The sequence below is a fragment of the Ictalurus punctatus genome, chromosome 20, assembly GCF_001660625.3.
Source record: "Ictalurus punctatus breed USDA103 chromosome 20, Coco_2.0, whole genome shotgun sequence".
NCBI lineage: Eukaryota > Metazoa > Chordata > Actinopteri > Siluriformes > Ictaluridae > Ictalurus > Ictalurus punctatus.
In genome coordinates this window covers 19,258,830-19,277,497 of record NC_030435.2, presented here as the reverse complement: position 1 = coordinate 19,277,497, position 18,668 = coordinate 19,258,830, and the positions used below count along the sequence as shown (strand labels likewise).

At 36.5% G+C, this 18,668-nt stretch overlaps 2 protein-coding genes across 3 annotated transcripts; both read right to left on the bottom strand.

The window, feature by feature from the left end:
- Nucleotides 1-1,574: 1,574 nt before the first annotated feature.
- Nucleotides 1,575-8,998, bottom strand: fcer1gl (Fc receptor, IgE, high affinity I, gamma polypeptide like). Its single transcript, NM_001200169.1, is given in 5 exon segments — nt 1,575-2,025; nt 5,270-5,302; nt 5,781-5,801; nt 7,501-7,592; nt 8,915-8,998. Coding segments are annotated over 5 exon segments (264 nt in total). The 5' UTR covers nt 8,967-8,998; the 3' UTR covers nt 1,575-1,959.
- A 2,845-nt stretch (nt 8,999-11,843) lies between these two features.
- Nucleotides 11,844-18,271, bottom strand: LOC108280457 (uncharacterized). 2 transcript variants are annotated; one of them, XM_017495428.3, is made up of 9 exons: nt 18,129-18,271; nt 17,147-17,248; nt 15,158-15,432; nt 14,929-15,053; nt 14,780-14,846; nt 14,525-14,678; nt 13,669-13,814; nt 13,055-13,165; nt 11,844-12,952 (listed from the first exon to the last, which is right to left on the bottom strand). In XM_017495428.3, the coding sequence occupies exons 3-9, from the start codon at nt 15,311-15,313 to the stop codon at nt 12,773-12,775; spliced, it is 939 nt and encodes a 312-aa protein (XP_017350917.1). In that variant the 5' UTR covers nt 15,314-15,432; nt 17,147-17,248; nt 18,129-18,271; the 3' UTR covers nt 11,844-12,772. The 2 variants fall into 2 exon arrangements, with proteins under 2 accessions (XP_017350917.1, XP_017350918.1); XM_017495429.3 differs by lacking the exons at nt 17,147-17,248; nt 18,129-18,271 and adding an exon at nt 16,482-17,098.
- Between the last annotated feature and the right edge of the window lie 397 nt (nt 18,272-18,668).

Below are 18,668 nucleotides of genomic sequence, written 5' to 3'. Positions count from 1 at the left end.
GGTTTGCTCATGTTTGTGTTGCCAATAGCTGATAGGGAGGTCTGCAGAGATATTTTTGCTCAAGGGAACCCGGACCAGCCAAACCAGTTTACATGCGAGCGTCTTTTTTCCAATGAATCACCAGTGGCGTTAAATGCCAATGCAAAGCAGAGCGGAAAAAAAAAACATGACAAAACAAACACCCTCCCGCCCTCCAAAAAATCTTCTCTTTTAGAGTTTTTATTAGTTTCTCTTTTATTAGAGCGAGAAAAAGTTCCACACCGTGCGACAGTGCCATCTAGTGGCTGTAGACTTGGCCATAGGCATGCAAGACCAAATGTGTCAAATAAATTTGCTCCAAGATCATGACCCCCTTTTTTATATCCTAATTTGATCATAGGGGCTTTTTACCTGTAAAATAAATAAATACAAATAAAAACAATCCACGGACCCCCTCAGTACAGAATTACTTGATTGAAATATTAACATGTTTGATTTATTATTTAAATTCTGGCTATTTATTGGAGCCACTGAGCTTGCCTGCTTATTTATTTATTTATTTATTTATTTATTTACTCCTTCACTTTCCACTGACAGAACACCTTAGATCCAGTTTGATTATTTATAGACCTAATTGTTTTTGCCTACTTATTAAAGTTTGGATTAAACCCATTTAATTCAAGAGACCAGTCAAAACCTGTTAATAACTAAATTATCTTAATAATAGGATAATTTATTCTTTAGGCTCATGATAATTTATTCTTTAGGCTTAAATAATAACATTTATAATGGTGGGTTGTTATTTCTACCTTCTACCACTGGAAAAAAAAAAAAAACATCCCTCTTTGAAAAAAGGGTCACAGCTATTTATATAAAGTTGAATGCAAAAGTTTGCATACCACTGAGACAAAAAAAAAAAAACAATAAAAACAAACATGACGAAATCAAGAAGACATTTAATGTGTTAGGTTGGACAGAAGACATTCATAAATAACAAACATAAATGTGACACCCATTCAGAAAGTGATATAAATATTCTTTAGTGATGTGTACGCCCAGCCTTTGTTTTCGTAACTGCTTTCATGCTCTTCTGATCCTCCAAGCCCTTATTCTTTCTGACACATCTGTTATACCTCTGCAAGATGTCATACACTGCCTTTTTCAAAGAGCAGTCTTCTTCTTGGGTGAGTCATGGCTTTACTTTTTGACTTCTTTCTTATGTTTGTATGCAAACTATTCATTCATGGGGGATCCAGAGCCTATTTTCCTGCCCAGGAACATGAAAATGATAGGTGATCATTTCCAATCATTTGCCTGCCTGGGCAGGAAAGCCAATCCATCTCAAGGCACCATGCTCACACACATTCACTCATTCACATCTAATGGCCAAGTACCACCATGCTGCCCTGTATTCAAATAATTTTTCTGTCAGTTGTTGTCTTTTTTGGGTGAAACATCCACATTTCGTTTTAAATTGTTGTAAATAGAACCACACAGTGAATAGACACTTTCTTTCCACCAATACTTTATTTGTCTTATCAATGATTTAATCTCATTTCAAAGGCTGCTTTCTGTACATTCATCACCTTTGGCTTTAAAGCAAAGTAATAATATTTAATAGCAGTGTGTTTTGATTATAATTGACATAATTATATAATTATGTCTGCTAGATCATAATTATATAGCGATTAACCTATAATCAAATTATATAAAATATAAAATTAAAAAAAAATACATTTACATTCAGTCCTTAGTAAGTTATGCAATTTGGTAATTATGTAAAATGGTTACAAATAATAATAATAATAAAAATAATAAAAACAGCAAATGGTGAAAAGCAAGCTGTATAACCAAATGTAAAAATAAAATGTGTTAGTAATCAAAACATAAAACAGATGTACATGAATTTAACAGAAAGGAAACGGTTAGTAGACAGGCAGAGTTGTTGTAAATCAGAAAACAGATTAAAATGTCAGACAATTATGCCAAAGGTTCCTTCTTCACATGGAGTGTCTCATAGGTGTCCTGATTCTTATGCTTCAAACCCTGGTTAATAATAATAAAAAATATTACAAGAGATGTTTCATATGCAGATAAATCCACAGTCAGGGGCACCACTAGGGTTTCTGGGGCCCCCTGGCTAAACTGTACACCAGGCCCCAAGCCCCCACCCCCCAATTTTATTTTCTTATTACCATGTTACACCGGTCTAACATGTAACATTGTAAAATCAATCATTATCAATGAGCATTACAATTAGTGCATATTCAATAAGAGACTATAAAGAACTACATTTGAACAGTTTATTAAATTAACTGAAATTATGCATTTATAACTATATACAAATAACTATATATACAGTATATATACAGTATCTCACAAAAGTGAGTACACCCTTCACATTTTTGTAACTATTTGATTATATCTTTTCATGTGACAACACTGAAGAATTGACACTTTGCTACAATGTAAAGTAGTGAGTGTACAGCTTGTGTAACAGTGTAAATTTGCTGTCCCCTCAAAATAACTCAACACACAGCTATTAATGTCTAAACCGCTGGCAACAAAAGTGAATACACCCCTAAGTGAAAATGTCGAAATTGGGCCCAGTTAGCCATTTTCCCTCCCTGGTGACATGGGACTTCTTAGTGTTACAAGGTCACAGGTGTGAATGGGGAGCAGGTGTGTTAAATTTGGTGTCATCGCTCTCACATTCCCTCATACTGGTCACTGGAAGTTCAACATGGAACCTCATGGCAAAGAATTCACTGAGGATCTGAAAAAAAAGAATTGTTGCTCTACATAAAGATGGCTTAGGCTATAAGAAGAGTGCCAAGACCCTGACACTGAGCTGCAGCACGGTGGCCAAGACCATACAGCGGTTTAACAAGACAGGTTCCACTCAGAACGGGCCTTGCCATGGTCAACCAAAGAAGTTGAATGTACGTGCTCAGCGTCATATACAGATGTTGTGTTTGGGAAATAGATGTATGAGTGCTGCCAGCATTGCTGCAGAAGTTGAAGGGATGGGGGGTCCGCCTGTCAGTGCTCGGATGCTGCACACTGCATCAAATTGGTCTGCATGGCTGTCCTCCCAGAAGGAAGCTTCTTCTAAAGATGATGCACAAGAAAGCCCGCAAACAGTTTGCTGAAGACAAGCAGACTAAGGACATGGATTACTGGAACCATGTCCTGCGGTCTGATGAGACCAAAATAAACTTATCTGGTTCAGATGGTGTCAAGCGTGGGTGGTGGCAACCAGGTGAGGAGTACAAAGACAAGTGTGCCTTGCTTACAGTCAAGCATGGTTACATGCTTACAGTCAAGCTACAGTTCATTGAGGGAACCATGAATGCCAACATGTACTGTGACATACTGAAGCAGAGACTGGGCCACAGGGCAGCATGATAACGACCCCAAACACACCTCCAAGTCGACCACTGCCTTGCTAAAGAAGCTGAGGGTGAAGGTGATGGACTGGCCAAGCATGTCTCCAGATCTAAACCCTATTGAGCATCTGTGGGGCATCCTCAAAAGGAAGGAGGAGGAGCACAAGGTCTCTAACATCCACCAGCTCTTTGATGTAGTCATGGAGGAGTGGAAGAGGACTCCAGTGGCAACCTGTGAAGCTCTGGTGAACTCCATGCCCAAGAGGGTTAAGGCAGTGCTGGAAAATAATGGTGGCCACAAAAATATTGACACTTTGGGCCCAATTTCGACATTTTCACTTTGGGGTGTAGTCACTTCTGTTGCCAGCGGTTTATTCATTAATGGCTGTGTGTTGAGTTATTTTGAGGGGACAGCAAATTTACACTGTTACACAAGCTGTACACTCACTACTTTACATTGTAGCAAAGTGTCATTTCTTCAGAGTTGTCACATTAAAAGATATAATCAAATATTTACAAAAATGTGAGGGGTGTACTCACTTTTGGGAGATACTATCTATCTATCTATCTATCTATATATCTATCTATATATATATATATATATATATATATATATATATATATATATATATATAGATATATATATATATATATATATATATATATAGATATATAGATATATATATATAGATAGATAGATAGATAGATAGATATACACACAGTACAACTAATTAACACCATTGTTCTCTCTCTCTCACACACACACAAACACACACACATACACTATAGAAACTCTGTCTGGATGTCTTTATAAACTGTCAACTTGTAATTTCTTATTCCCCAAGAACCAATGAACTTTATTATTATTATTATTATTATTATTATTATTATTATTATTATTATTATTATTATTATTATTATTAATTGAGTGAATAATAAATTTCACACACCAGCAGCTCCAAAGAAATGTGGAAATTAGCTAAAGCAGGATCATTGAATCCGTGAGTTGAACTTGAGAATCGACTCGGTTCTATTCGTGAATGACTCATTCAGACTGGTTTTATCAATGGGATTCTCCAATTCATTGAAATGAACCGACTCAAACAAACGATTCACTCACGAATCGGAAATCAATACAACACTTCTCTCATAAACTCACTCGGGACAATTAAAGCAGATTTATATGATTACATTAAATTTCGATCGATTTCTCAGAGAAAGCTGTTGCAAGGCTTCGGAAAGCTTGAATATATACAAAACTGGACTAGTTTTATTGTCGCTTGGTGCTTTTCCGTCCTTTTTAAAGCTCATGGCTCCATTACTATTGCTCGATTTCGTGGAAAAACATACAGTACATTTATGGAAATATTGTGTTCCGACTTCCAAGGATAAACATCGGGGTCTGTAACTGATAGAATTTCTATTTTATGTTAATTATAACAGCTTCATAAGGGCTAGCTTCAGAATCATAACACAAAACAGGCAACATAAATCAACTTTTTTTTTCTGGGAAAAAAATGGGTGACTAGCTGTCTTCCCCATCTTGCTCTCTCCTCTTTTTCATGTCTTTATTCTTTTGGTATCCCGATTTTGTCTGCGCCATCTCTTGCCATCTACCTGATGCATGTAACGCTTTTCTGAACAGCCCGCTAATGTCTTAAGGGGACACACATGTGCACTTGGCAAGTCTGAGGGCATTCATTATAGCGTACTTCTTAATAGATTATTGTGCAAAGAATCCATTTAAATCCCAAAATCATACAGGAAAGTATGGGGTTCTGCTGGGACACCTGTCTGACCAGGGCCCTTAGAATCACCCTAACCCCCCATCCCCATTTACGGCGCCCCTGTACACAGTCCACACTGGATGTCAGAATTCATATTTTTAGAAATGGTTGTACCTGGTAGATGCCATCTGGATTCTCTTCATTTTTCTGTAAGAAAAAGACAGTATTTGAGCATGAACTTAAGGATAAACATAGGGACGTTTCTGAGAACAAAGTGTCACAACAGTGTGTGATCATCTTTTCCATTATATTGCACCATCCTTCCACACAAAACAGATAGTTCCTGTTTCTGCATCCTACCTACTGAGATATTGAATCCTGGGATAGGCTCAAATAAAACTGGAATGGAAAGTGCCTGTGCTTTTTGAGACTTCAAATATCTGATTCTTACATGTGAGGCATCCACGGACACTGGGGAATTCGTGCAAGCAAGAAAGTATAAATAACACTGTCAGTGGTCAGTAATACACCGGAAAGAGAAGTGCACAGGGGAAGTGAGGAGGGGAGAAGGGCCACACACACACACACACACACACACACACACACACACACACACACACACACACACACACACCCACCAATTACAGACATACTGTTAGACACCATACTCAAACCAAGTCCTTACCTCATTATTTCCAGAACGCATCTGCGAAGCATATTTGAGAAATGATCATTATTAATAATAATATCGGATTATAACTTTAATGATCAGTTAGAGTTTTCGTTCTATTAATTTAAATAATTTCCTTTTGTTAATTTACTTGTTTTATTAATTTAGTAAATGCATTACAAATGATAAAAGTACAGGTGAGTACAAAAGTTTCTGAGCACTTACTTGAAATTCTGAAACCAAGAAGATATTTACTTATGATAATAACGCTGATCTGTTATTATCACATGTAACGCAACTTAAAAACGTGCATGTTATAAAGAATATAAAGATACGCTATAGAGAATACATAGATTAAAAAAACAATAAAATTATATGAATGTAAATGTGACATAAATATGGACTTTTATTCTGTCTCCTGTTCTGCATTTTTACTTTTGGTTATTTCTCAGTATTTCTCAATGTTTTTTTTGGGGGGGTTTTTTTTTGGGGGGTTTTTTTTTTTTTTACACCATTTATGATTTTATGTCCATGTTTACCATTTCAGAATTACGGCTTTGTTTGAGACTGTTTGTAATGGTCCCTAATCCTTTAATACTCACCTCCAGTTCTGTAAAAAGCTAATATTTTCTAATGTATTTTTTCTGATTGCATTGACTCGTAAGTAAACCTATGTTCACCTTCATAGCATATAATGTCACAGACTCCTTAATGAGACACGTTCAAATAAATTAACTACTGCAAATAATATAAAACAACTGGCAGATTTTGAAGATGGAAACCCAATCACATGAACATTCTGTTTTGAACATAAAGTGTTTAATTTTTCTTTTTTGCACTTTGCTTTAACACTGTTGCACTTGGTTGTAACACTTTAGCGTCATGGGTCTCACTGGCATCCGTGAAACAAAGCCAGTCTGCATTTTTAAAAATATTATTACAGTCCTGGAAATCATCACCTATCATTTTCAATGTTCTATTTATTACTGTCCTTATAGTCATCACACAATTTTAACCAATCATTTAAATGGAACAATTTTAATCCAAACATCATTAAGTCAAAAACAAGTATATAAATAATATCAACTAATAATAGATCTGTTAAATTTGTGTTCTGTAAGTGGATAGTTCAGGAATTGAAATCTTTAATGCCCCAATAAATAGCCAAAATATTATTATGCACATTTAAATAATTAATAGTTGATAGTTAATAGTTGATTAGTTGGATTACGCTTATAAAAAAAATCTGTTCTGTGGAGTCAGAATTTTCCCTCCTGGTTGACAAATGTTTGTGAACCATACTTTTTTTTGTTTTGTTTTGTTTTTTAAATCAACATATTGCAAATTTTGTGGTGACCCGCAATGGCGGAATGTTTAGAAGTAGCTTATGATTGCTGTATTATAACACCATATAGCTTTCTATAAGAACGTCAATGAACAGCATCATTTAGATGTTTTGCTCATAGATCCATCCATATTTAAGAGTATGTTAAATTACGTTTTAACATACCAGTGTGTTGATAAGTTGTTACTTTTCCTGTATAACACTAAGTAAAACTGTAACATGAACTCTAATGTAAATGATTTATAATAATAGGACGAACAGCCTGTCAAATGTGTCAAATGTTTTAGTAAAAAAGGTACAGAATGATAAAAATGATTTGAAGGCTGTTGTAAATGCGGTGTGAAAAATTGGATTTTGACTGCATGTATGTAGAAGTCATAAATGACCCACCCTCAGTCTGCAGTAGAGGATCGTCAGCACAATGCCATAGAGAATCAAAACCCCATCAAGGATATAACACAATCCACCCTCAGCCATGGCCTCTGGAAGAGTGCAAACACACATACACACAACCTTATGTAACTCAATGGTTCTCATACTTTTTCAGCATGAGGCCCCCCTTGTCTAGAGTGCATCCCTTTGTGCCCCCCTAGAGTCGTCAAATTTTCACAATTGCATTTTTTCACGCTAGGCTCTTCTGTATTATCCATTTTAAATAATCTTAGGTTTTATCAGCGTATGGCTAACAGTACTGCAGTATATCAACGGATGGCTCTATTTGGTGTGTGTCTTAGTGTGCTTTGTATAATTGGTTTAATTGATTAATATTTCTCATGGTGATGTACATCATAGTTCAAAGGTTGACAATCCAAACTTAGATACCGGTAAAATAATATACTTTTTAAACGTTCTAGTATTTCTATGTGGCCCCCGTGGTGGACACCAGTTTGAGAACCACCAGTGTAACTATTTTTGTAGCTTATTTTCACTGACTTGTGCTTTACTGTAGGCAGAAAACTCAAACCCTGAACCTTCCCCAATAGTACCCAAAATAACATCTCTTTATATTAATCATCCAAATGTCCACACAATGTTAAAATTAACATTCATCATATGTATGCCATGAAAAACATGTACCCCCATCACCAACCACATGCTTTGATTACTTTTCCATGGGATTTTCATGGAACTATGTATCAAAACAGCGAAATATTCACATACTTCCAGTGAGACCACATCCAGAGCTGACCCTTAGCCCCTAACAACCAAAGAAACTCCTTCAGTTTTTCTTTCAAACACTTCCACATTTTCAGAATTATCAGTCTGCTATACTAATAGAAACATTTGATCACTTTAAAAAAAATCATTAAAAATTATCAACATAGTATAATAATTAAGCATCCTATATAGCATGGGATATATACACTTCAGTATACATGTATAGATCTAAAGAAAAATCCAGGAAGTAACTGCAGTGTATTTCAAATAGAGAATGCGTATGTACTAAAAGTTAATCTTAGTACAGTAAGGTTTCCAGAGAAGCAGGACATTTTATACTGTTCACAGCAAGTGTTTCTGAGGCTAAAAATTCTGTATATATTATGTCTATATCTCTTTGGTATATAGCGGATGTTAATCATCGTATGACGTCATCAGCAGAACACATATCTCTATCTATAAACATCTATAAAATCTGTTCTTTGTATCATTTCAAATACACTGTAATGATAAAACATAAACTATAATAGCAAATTACCATATGAAATGGAAATTGATTACAATTTAGAGATGAAATAGAGCTTCAACACGAGTCAATATCTAATCAAAAACAATCAGGGAGTCAGAGAGGTCAATAGTGTCTCACCGGCAGCTCCAAAATTCAGGAGCAGGAGGATAAATATCCCTGATCCATACATTGTGGCAATTGAGTAGAGCCAAAGCCGGAACGATAGTCGATGAGATAGATGGTGTGTGTGTTAATTCTGCAAGAGCCAGTGTGAAGGCAGTTCCTGAAACAGGAAACTGTGGGTTGTGACAGAGTAGCCTTTCCGAGGTACTGCAAGGCGGAGGGGTGAAGAGGGCTGCCCACAATTTCACACCACAGTCTCTCAGCCTCTTACTTTGTCAGTTTTCACATGCAAATTCATCGTTGATTTACATTACAGTGTTTGAATTTTCACACTGCCTGCAAAAGTAAAGCTGCTGAAATGAACCAGGAACCCTCTAGGAAACACTTTGCAATTAGCATGTGACCCCATACATAGCCTTCTCAAAATGTAACAGACAGAGACTGCAAAGTAATTCTGCAAGATTATACAATGCAATTCAATGTAATTTATATATTACTGACGCATATCTAGCCAGAAATAAAAATGAACAAATGTTCCTGTGAATGTTAGGCTAGGACAGCTCACAGAGGAAGTAACATTATGTTGTGTGTATGTGTTGGTGTGTGTGTGTATGTGTGTGGTGAGGATTTGTGTGTGACTCAAAATACTATTTATATGAAGAATTGGCAGCATTGGTCGGTATATTTTAAATTGTTAAACTTCTTTCTCTATAAGATTTATATCAATAGATACATTATAGTGAAAGCAATTATCTTCTCATTGTGCTTTATCTCACATAGGAAACTCCCCATTGTTGAATGAATTAGATTACATTTTATTTGCATAGATCTTTAACAAAAGACATTGTCAAAAAGCAGTGGCAAGGGGGACATAAAAACTCCCTGAGACGACATGAGGAAGAAACCTTGAGGGAAAACAAACTCAAAGGGAACCCATCCTCTTCTTGGTAACATTGTAGAGCAATATTATAAATCATTTCTCTTATACTACTGTATACTACAAACTCAAACATTATGAAGTATGTTGAAAGGAGGTTCAGCACAATTCTGTTGAAAATAAGACTTGTGTGATAAGCGGTTATGATTACAGCAGCAGTTCCTAGGTACAAACCTACAGTATACAGTTGAGATTATTCACTGAAGCAAGGGAGAGGCTTGGACATAAATCGTTTTTAGGAAGTTCAAATCTTTAGTGTATCCATGTAGAACTATCAACAACAGCAGAAAGTGAGTTATAAGTGAAGAAGCTCCACTCAGACGTAGAGCGTCATGATGAAACAGGAAGAGCCAGAGAGAAAGTATACAGTGTGTTACATACTGTATGTAACACATTGTATATATTGAGGTTTTGGAGTGAGGAGGAGGGTGTGGAACCTATAGTTTTATTTAGCAGTTAGATAGTTCTTGCTTGCTTTCAGTCTGAAAAGTATGTGATACACCTGAGAACAATATTTAGGCATTGCAACATATTTAAAATATAAAGCAAGCTTAGCTAGCTACTTCAGCAAGCAAGCTCGTAAGCAATACCCTATTTTAACTTATGAAATCCTGCCCTAACTTTCATTATTCTGTAAGGTATATAACAAGAGTGTAATGATTGAACGATTAGGATTGATGCATCAAGTTAAAACACAATAATTGAAATTAATTGAGGCAACAACCAGAGATTTATTAACGTTTAAAATTGATTATAAATCAAGTGTTATAGAAGAGACAGAAAAATGGTGTGTAAAAAATAATTCATGTTTTTAAACTGATGTGTAAAATGGCTTGCAAGTTGATTTGCCTGCAACTCGGATACTTATGACAGTCCTTCTGTACATCATGATCATTCGTGAATTAACGGTAGGCCTACCCCAGAGTCTGAGCAAAATTGGTCACATATCGACCAGAAGCTAATAAATCACATTGTATCGTTTTGTAGCAGATTCAGTGGTATCATCAAGGTCTAAATTGTATCATAGCGTGTGGAAGCCTGAGGTTTACACCCCTACTGCATTTAACATTTACATCTTTCAATTGGCTGCTTGCAAAACAAGGTGTAGGGTGTGTAGTGGAACCTGGACATTTGAATAATGATGCACAGTGTAGTTTAATCTATGTCCTTGACCATTTGTATAGATTTTTTCCCATACACAGACATAACCAGCCATCTTCCTAACTTACTAGCAGAATAAAATCATGAAATTACATCAGTTTTATCATACAGACATTGAGTGGTTATAATTTGATTGAAGCAAGTACATATGGAACTTACTCATGAGTTAAATCTACCATGTTTCTGGTTACATTTATAAATAGCATCTACCATTTTAGCTGACATGAAAAGGAAATGGCATTAGTTTCGAAATCTGGTCCTGAAATCTACACATCATATTCAAGTTGGCTTAATTCTCTCATGTAACAAAATTTATTTGAGGTAATAATTATTGTAATGGATTTTCCCTGAGGGAAAGTCAACAGAGACGATTAAAATAGTATTACAATATTAGAATATAACTCTTAAGTATATTTAAAGAGAACCTGGTTTATTGATTTCTAAATACATTTTATATATACAATGTAGGCTAAAATGCAGGGTGGCTTCCCTAAAAATTATTGCAATTCCTGGCTATAAGAAAATCTAAAATTTTTAATTAAGGCTAAACATTTAAAAAGTCTGACATATAGTGAAATGAAAGAATCTAATTGAAAGGAATTTAACAATTTGTAAAATTGTCCAGTACATGGACAGTAAACAAGACCAATAACAGCATCACAATAAATATTAGGATAAACAGCAGGCTTTATTACCACAACACTAAAGCAATAGACGGCCATATAAATTTGTATACAGACATCCCGATAGTAAACAGTTATAGCGCCCTCTGGTGAGTAACTTTCCATACAGGACTCTATCGTGGAAAATCACCTTAGCCTAAATAAATATCTCAGAGTCCAGGGGTTTAAGATGCCAAAAATAAGACTTTTATTGAAGAATCACAAAAGCCAAGATGTCTACAGATAATCTGATGAGCACAATCAATGTTCATGCTTTTATACAACACTAAAACAATGATTTCATTAGGCAGGTTTTCCCATGTTTTCTTTTGATCACCTTTCTTTGATCACATTTCTGATGACTCACCACAATTGTTTCTTTCTTCATATCTTATCTAAAATGGTGGTGCAAGTTCAGTCAGCTTTAAAAAAAAAAAATATTTAAAAGTTTTTATTTTACCAACTTATGTCATGGATTTTTACAATACATCTTAAGAAATCACTAACGTCAAACTGGTAAAAAGATACAAACTTAAAAAGGCAAACAGTATATTTAAAGACACAGAATTAAAAAGACAGAGTACAAATATAGTATCTTTAAAGACACAGGTTTAAAAAGAGAGTACAAACTTAGTACCTTTAAATACACAGGTTTAAAAAGAGAGTACAAACTTAGTACCTTTAAATACACAGGTTTAAAAAGAGAATACAAATTTAGTATCTTTAAAGACAGAGATTTAAAAAGACAGAGTACAAACTCAGTATATTTAAAGATACAGACTTAAAAACTCAGTGTTTTTATGCAGGTGCAGAGGGTGACATTTCTAAGAAATAACAGCAATCAGAGAAGAAAAAGATACATTTGTTACTGAAGAATGGTCACTCATTGATCTCACCAGCCAGTTATCAACTTTTGAGTTTAGCTTCTTGATTAACACTTTATCTCTTATGATCTCATATATTGGTTACACATGATTGGATCCTACTTTTGATTGCTTAACCTTAACATACTGATTTCTCTAATGATTTCTTTAATATGTACCATTTGCTTTAAACTGCAAAAATATGAAAATAAATGCAGTTGAGTATCAACTCACAAAGAGCAGCAAAGATCTATTTTCTGCCATAAGAGTCGCTGAATCTTGCCAGGAGATAATCCAAGGATCTCACTGGAGGATATTTGTCTGAGCCATCACAACATGTAATGATGGCATCATTGTCTGGATGCACGAAGAACACCAAAGACTGCCTTGTGCTTGAGTCACCCTCAGGAGGTGGTAAAACTCGATGGACCTGAAAAAGGTTTGTGTAACATTAAATACAAGATTGATAATGTACGTTTTGTATAAAACAAGATTATTATTGGCTTTACTTGGAATTAATGGACATATTTACAGCAGATACAAACACGTCACTGGTCCACCTCTGCATTAGATCTGCAATGTTGATCAGCACGGTTTCAGGAATGCTTGGGGCTGAGATAAATTCTCCTTTACGACTTAATACCTACAGGGAAAAATATAGCAAATTAAATATTTATTTACTTATTTCACTATGGAAGTATACAATGGCATGAACTTACTGCATAGAACTGTTAAAACATAAGCAGCTTATTTAAAAAGGTGCAGTCTGTAATGTTTATAAGTGTTTTCAGACCAATAACAACAAGAAAATTAAAAACAACAACAACAATAATAATAATAATAATAACAACAACAGGAAATGGTGCTTTAGGGTTCTGTTTTCTGGTCCTGGAATTAGCTCCGCCCCCAGTCAGAACAGCGACTCATGTGGCCATGCATAGTTTTAACAGACTGGGCAGGGAAAAAAATTATCATTTTCATTGCACGTGCACGTCACCTTGCTAGCAGCAAAGGGCTCTAAAATTTTCTAACTGCTCCTTTAATAAAATTGGTGAAAAATTGACACAGTATATATTATAGCTCTTGATCATTGTAACTCATTTGTCCAGCATTACATTTGCAAGTTTGCTGTGCAATCTTTTTTACCTGCAGGCCTCCCTCATGGCTCTGGAAGACTAGCGTGATGCTGCCATAGTCTGAGTGCTCACCACAGCGGAGCTGACCTTCCTTCACACTCCCAGCCTTCACCGGCGGGTAATAGAGAGTGCGCAGGGTGGTGTCATTCTTATCACCTTAACATCGACAGGAACATATGTCATTCAGTAGCTCAGGGTTTGGTAGTAAATCTTTGGTTTATGACAGAGAGTCGCTCTGTCATTCAGTGGGTCAGGGCTGGAGTTAGCAAATCTTTCAGTCATGACCGAGGTTCGCTCCTCTGTCACTGAGTGAGTTAGTGTTGAGTGATGAATCTTCAGATGTTACTGATATTCATTACTGTTATTCACTGGGTCAGGGTTTGAATTAGTGAATCTTTCAGTAATGACCAACATTCATACCTCGGTCACATAGCGGGTCAGTGTGTGTCCTATATTGCCCTATTCCAAGTGAATTCCGACAGTTCAATGCAGGCAATAGTAGTCTGTGTTTTTTCTAAACATACAAGCCTGTTATAAACCAACACAACAATTATTAGCTACTTTTACATTAAGGAAGCTGTTTGTTTTAACAGTCTTAGATTATGGCAAGATCAGGCTGAACATCTAGTCAGACTGGAGATGCAAATGAATGAACTCAAGTCACTGAAAAGACTCAAAGATTTCAAAACTAACAACTTTTCCAGTAAAGCAGTGGGACATATACTGCACAGTGCTAGTCATGTTAGAGAGAGAGTGAGTGAGAGAGAGTGTGTGTGTGTGTGTGTGTGTGTGTGTGTGTGGGTGTGTGGGTGTGTGGGTGTGTGGGTGTGTGTGTGTGTGTGTGTGTGTGTGTGTGTTCAGCTTACTTCCAATGTAGCTGTGTGCTTGGAGAAAAAACTCTGGATCCAGGCCTAGACTGAGAGCCATGATCCTGAGTACATCAAGAGTGAGATCCTTACACCGATTGAAAAAGTTGACTTGGATGTCACGAAAGCCATCAAGACCATCAGAGGGCCATTTCTAAGCAAGGTGAAGAACACAACAATTAGAGTTTAATTCTTCATATTCTAAATTACACATTACTAGCTGTTGTGGTGGTGTTTAAAATAAGAGGCAATTACAATATCTTTGCTCAAGGATGTAATATTAAATGCCTCCTTCAAGTCACCTGGACATTGAGGATTCAACCTGTGGAATGTGAGAGGGAAATTTCAGTTTAAATGATCCTAAATATTTCCAACCCAGGTGTCTTTATGTAGATGACAGCTACCTTTCTACCTCTGAGGGCACCCAGCCATGATTAACATTAATTGTGTAACTGCCCCTTGTGAAGGGTCTTTTCTGTTCTTCAGGAAGCAGGAAGAACTTCTTAGAAATATCCATGACCTGAGCCACCTAATAAAGGCAAGAGAGTTTCTGCAAACACTTACAATGAACTTGCACTGTAATGAACTGTAATCACACTGTAAACAAAACTGTTAAAATGGAAATACACATACCTCGTTCTGATCTATTTCAGTATTTTTGAGATACACAAACCCCACTTCAGTGAAGGCATTTCGAAATTCTTTGCATAACTCCTGCAGGTTCTTGTCAGTGATGTCCCCGTTACTACGTTTGTAGACCGCAAAATCGACTACAGGTATAAATGCCATGATGTGGTATTTGGCCGAGTTTATACAGGTATAAACACCAGCATACAGCGGATCATAAAAAAAAATTTCAAGCCAGGTGCCTTGCCTCCAATCACCTTTAGTTATTCTGTGGAATATACCTGCAAGGGTTGACAAGAAAAATAAAGGAGGTTGGTTTCGAGAATGAACACTAAAGAACTGACCATAGTGCATGATCTTAAAAGTCCCAAGGGCGGGGCATATTTGCCTCCTCTAATTGCCTAATTCTAATTTGTCTTACTCACTCTAGCCGTTATTATTTTTTTGTATTACACTTCTCATTTTGACATTATAAGTATTTTATGTCAATGCAGCCCCTCCAAAATGTAGATGTTCACAGAATAACAATGCTGTGAAGAAAATTACTTAATTCTACCAAACTTTGCTGCTTTGGACTGCTTTGCACTTTGGACCATTTTGAAGAGCTTATATCAGTGTTGCCCAGTTGACAGGTTTCCCATGGATTGGGTAACTCTTGACCTGCTATCTGGGTTGACTTTTGTCCAGTAGTTAGGGATGGTCTTTTGCATACATTATATGAACTCTTTTGCAATTATGTAAACTGAATTTGCAATGCCAACAGTAAAAGCATAGGCTCTTACACATACATGCATAGTTATTATTTGATTATACTGAATTACCAGGTGAAATAGTTTATCAGAAATAAGGAGTTGTAAGTCCAGTAGATTTATATGAATAAAAAAAGTGTGCAAAATAAATTCAGGACAATCAATATATTGATCCTATTGTGGTTTTATTCTAAGCATGAAACGGTAGACTATTTTACTGTATACATTAATTGTGCATCATATATTTTATACACGTGTGTGTGTATATATATTACACATACATACACCTAATTTATAATGTTATTGATAGATTTTTTTTTTGCTTTTGTGATTTTTGTACTTTCTTAATTACTTTTCATAACTTTTATGATTTTTTTAATAACATGACTTTTATAAATCTATATAACAGACAAGGATGGAACATGAATGATCAAAAATGTTTCTGAACACTATAAGTACTTTGAACAAGAGAACTAGGCTGTAATAACGTGGACTATTATACATGTAAAGCATGTTGCATTCTAAAAACATTCGCATAAGAATGATGTAAATTGGGAATAAGGGAAATAGTTTATTTTTACATTCAGGTCTGTGATCACCGGGATGTGCTGCTCTGGCTCTCAGCCTCTCACTGAACAGAGCAGACGCAGAGTGAGGTGAGAGTGCAGCGGGAAAGCAAGAGCTCGCGCTTGCAGGACAGTACTGACGACATTTGGAAAGTCGTTAATGTTTGTCCAAAAAGTCGCTAAATTTGTCGTTAGGCGCTTTTTTTGAGAAAAAAAAAAAAAAGTGGCTAAAGGGGTCTAAAAAGACGCTAAGTTGGCAACACTGGTCTGTACTGACAGCTAGATAAAATTCGGGGTAAGCTCCGCCCCTTCCCAGCAAAAAGAAACTACAAAGGGGAGAGAAATTTATATTATTTACTTCATTTACAAAATAAACCCATTGACTTCAGTAGTATGGGTGTCGAGTGCACAGAAACATTAAGTCGAGATCACGAGAAAACAACAAAAAGAACAAAATTAATAATGCATGGCCGCTTAGGGCTTCCGTACAACACTGCTCAAACTATTCAAAATCCGCCATGCACTCCATAAACAACGAACAAATAATAAACACGTTAAAACACAAAGCTAAGTGAGGATTAATAGAAACAATAGGATAATGTACTACAGTATTACTTAGACATAACGGTGTAAATATCTCAAATTACTACACATAAGATCCACGTCCTATACTAACTCACCCTCCGGTCTCACACGCGCGCGCACTCTGAAAGTTTAGTAGTGTAAAGTCCACTAGAGTTGTACACGGATACTGAGATCTCTGAGAAAGTCCTGGCTGCAGCCTGCAGTAAGGGGCGGGGCCAGAGGAAAAAAAAAACATGGTTGTCTCAAATGAACAGGAGCAATCTAAATAGAACAAAACAGTAGAACATCAAAACAACTGTGCGGTAATCATACTTAAATAAACTTTCACTTCCCCTCCAGCCTGTTTATACAGTCAGCGAGCTACCAGAGTAGCCACTTCAGTCAGGGACTAGAAAAATTTGTGTGTGTGTGTGTGTGTGTGTGAGAGAGAGAGAGAGAGAGAGAGAGAGAGAGAGAGAGAGAGAGAGAGAAAGAAAATGAATGAATGAATGAATGAATGAATGAATGAATGAGGGAGCATTCAAGAGTGTGTATTTTGGAAGTATATTCAGGAAATAAACTTACAAACAAACAAACCTAATATGGGATTGTGCTCCCTTGACATCAAGTCACAGGGCATCTAGTCAGACTGGAGGTGCAAATGAATGAACTCAAGTCACTGAAAAGACTCAAAGATTTCAAAACTAACAACTTTTCCAGTAAAGCAGTGGGACATATACTGCACAGTGCTAGTCATGTTAGAGAGAGAGAGAGTGAGAGAGTGAGTGAGTGAGTGAGTGAGAGAGTGAGTGAGTGAGTGAGTGAGTGAGTGAGTGAGTGAGTGAGTGAGTGAGTGAGTGAGTGAGTGAGTGAGTGAGTGAGTGAGTGAGTGAGTGAGTGAGTGAGTGAGTGAGTGAGTGAGTGAGTGAGTGAGTGAGTGAGTGAGTGAGTGAGTGAGTGAGTGAGTGAGTGAGTGAGTGAGTGAGTGAGTGAGTGAGTGAGTGAGTGAGTGAGTGTGTGTGTGTGTGTGTGTGTGTGTGTGTGTGTGTGTGTGTGTGTGTGTGTGTGTGTGTGTGTGTGTGTGTGTGTTCAGCTTACTTCCAATGTAGCTGTGTGCTTGGAGAAAAAACTCTGGATCCAGGCCTAGACTGAGAGCCATGATCCTGAGTACATCAAGAGTGAGATCCTTACACCGATTGAAAAAGTTGACTTGAATGTCACGAAAGCCATCAAGACCATCAGAGGGCCATTTCTAAGCAAGGTGAAGAACACAACAATTAGAGTTTAATTCTTCATATTCTAAATTACACATTACTAGCTGTTGTGGTGGTGTTTATAATAAGAGGCAATTACAATATCTTTGCTCAATGATGTAATATTAAATGCCTCCTTCAAGTCACCTGGACATTGAGGATTCAACCTGTGAAAAGTGAGAGGGAAATTTCAGTTTAAATGATCCTAAATATTTCCAACCCAGGTGTCTTTATGTAGATGACAGCTACCTTTCTATCTCTGAGGGCACCCAGCCATGATTAACATTAATTGTGTAACTGCCCCTTGTGAAGGGTCTTTTCTGTTCTTCAGGAAGCAGGAAAAACTTCTTAGAAATATCCATGACCTGAGCCAGGGAACGGAACC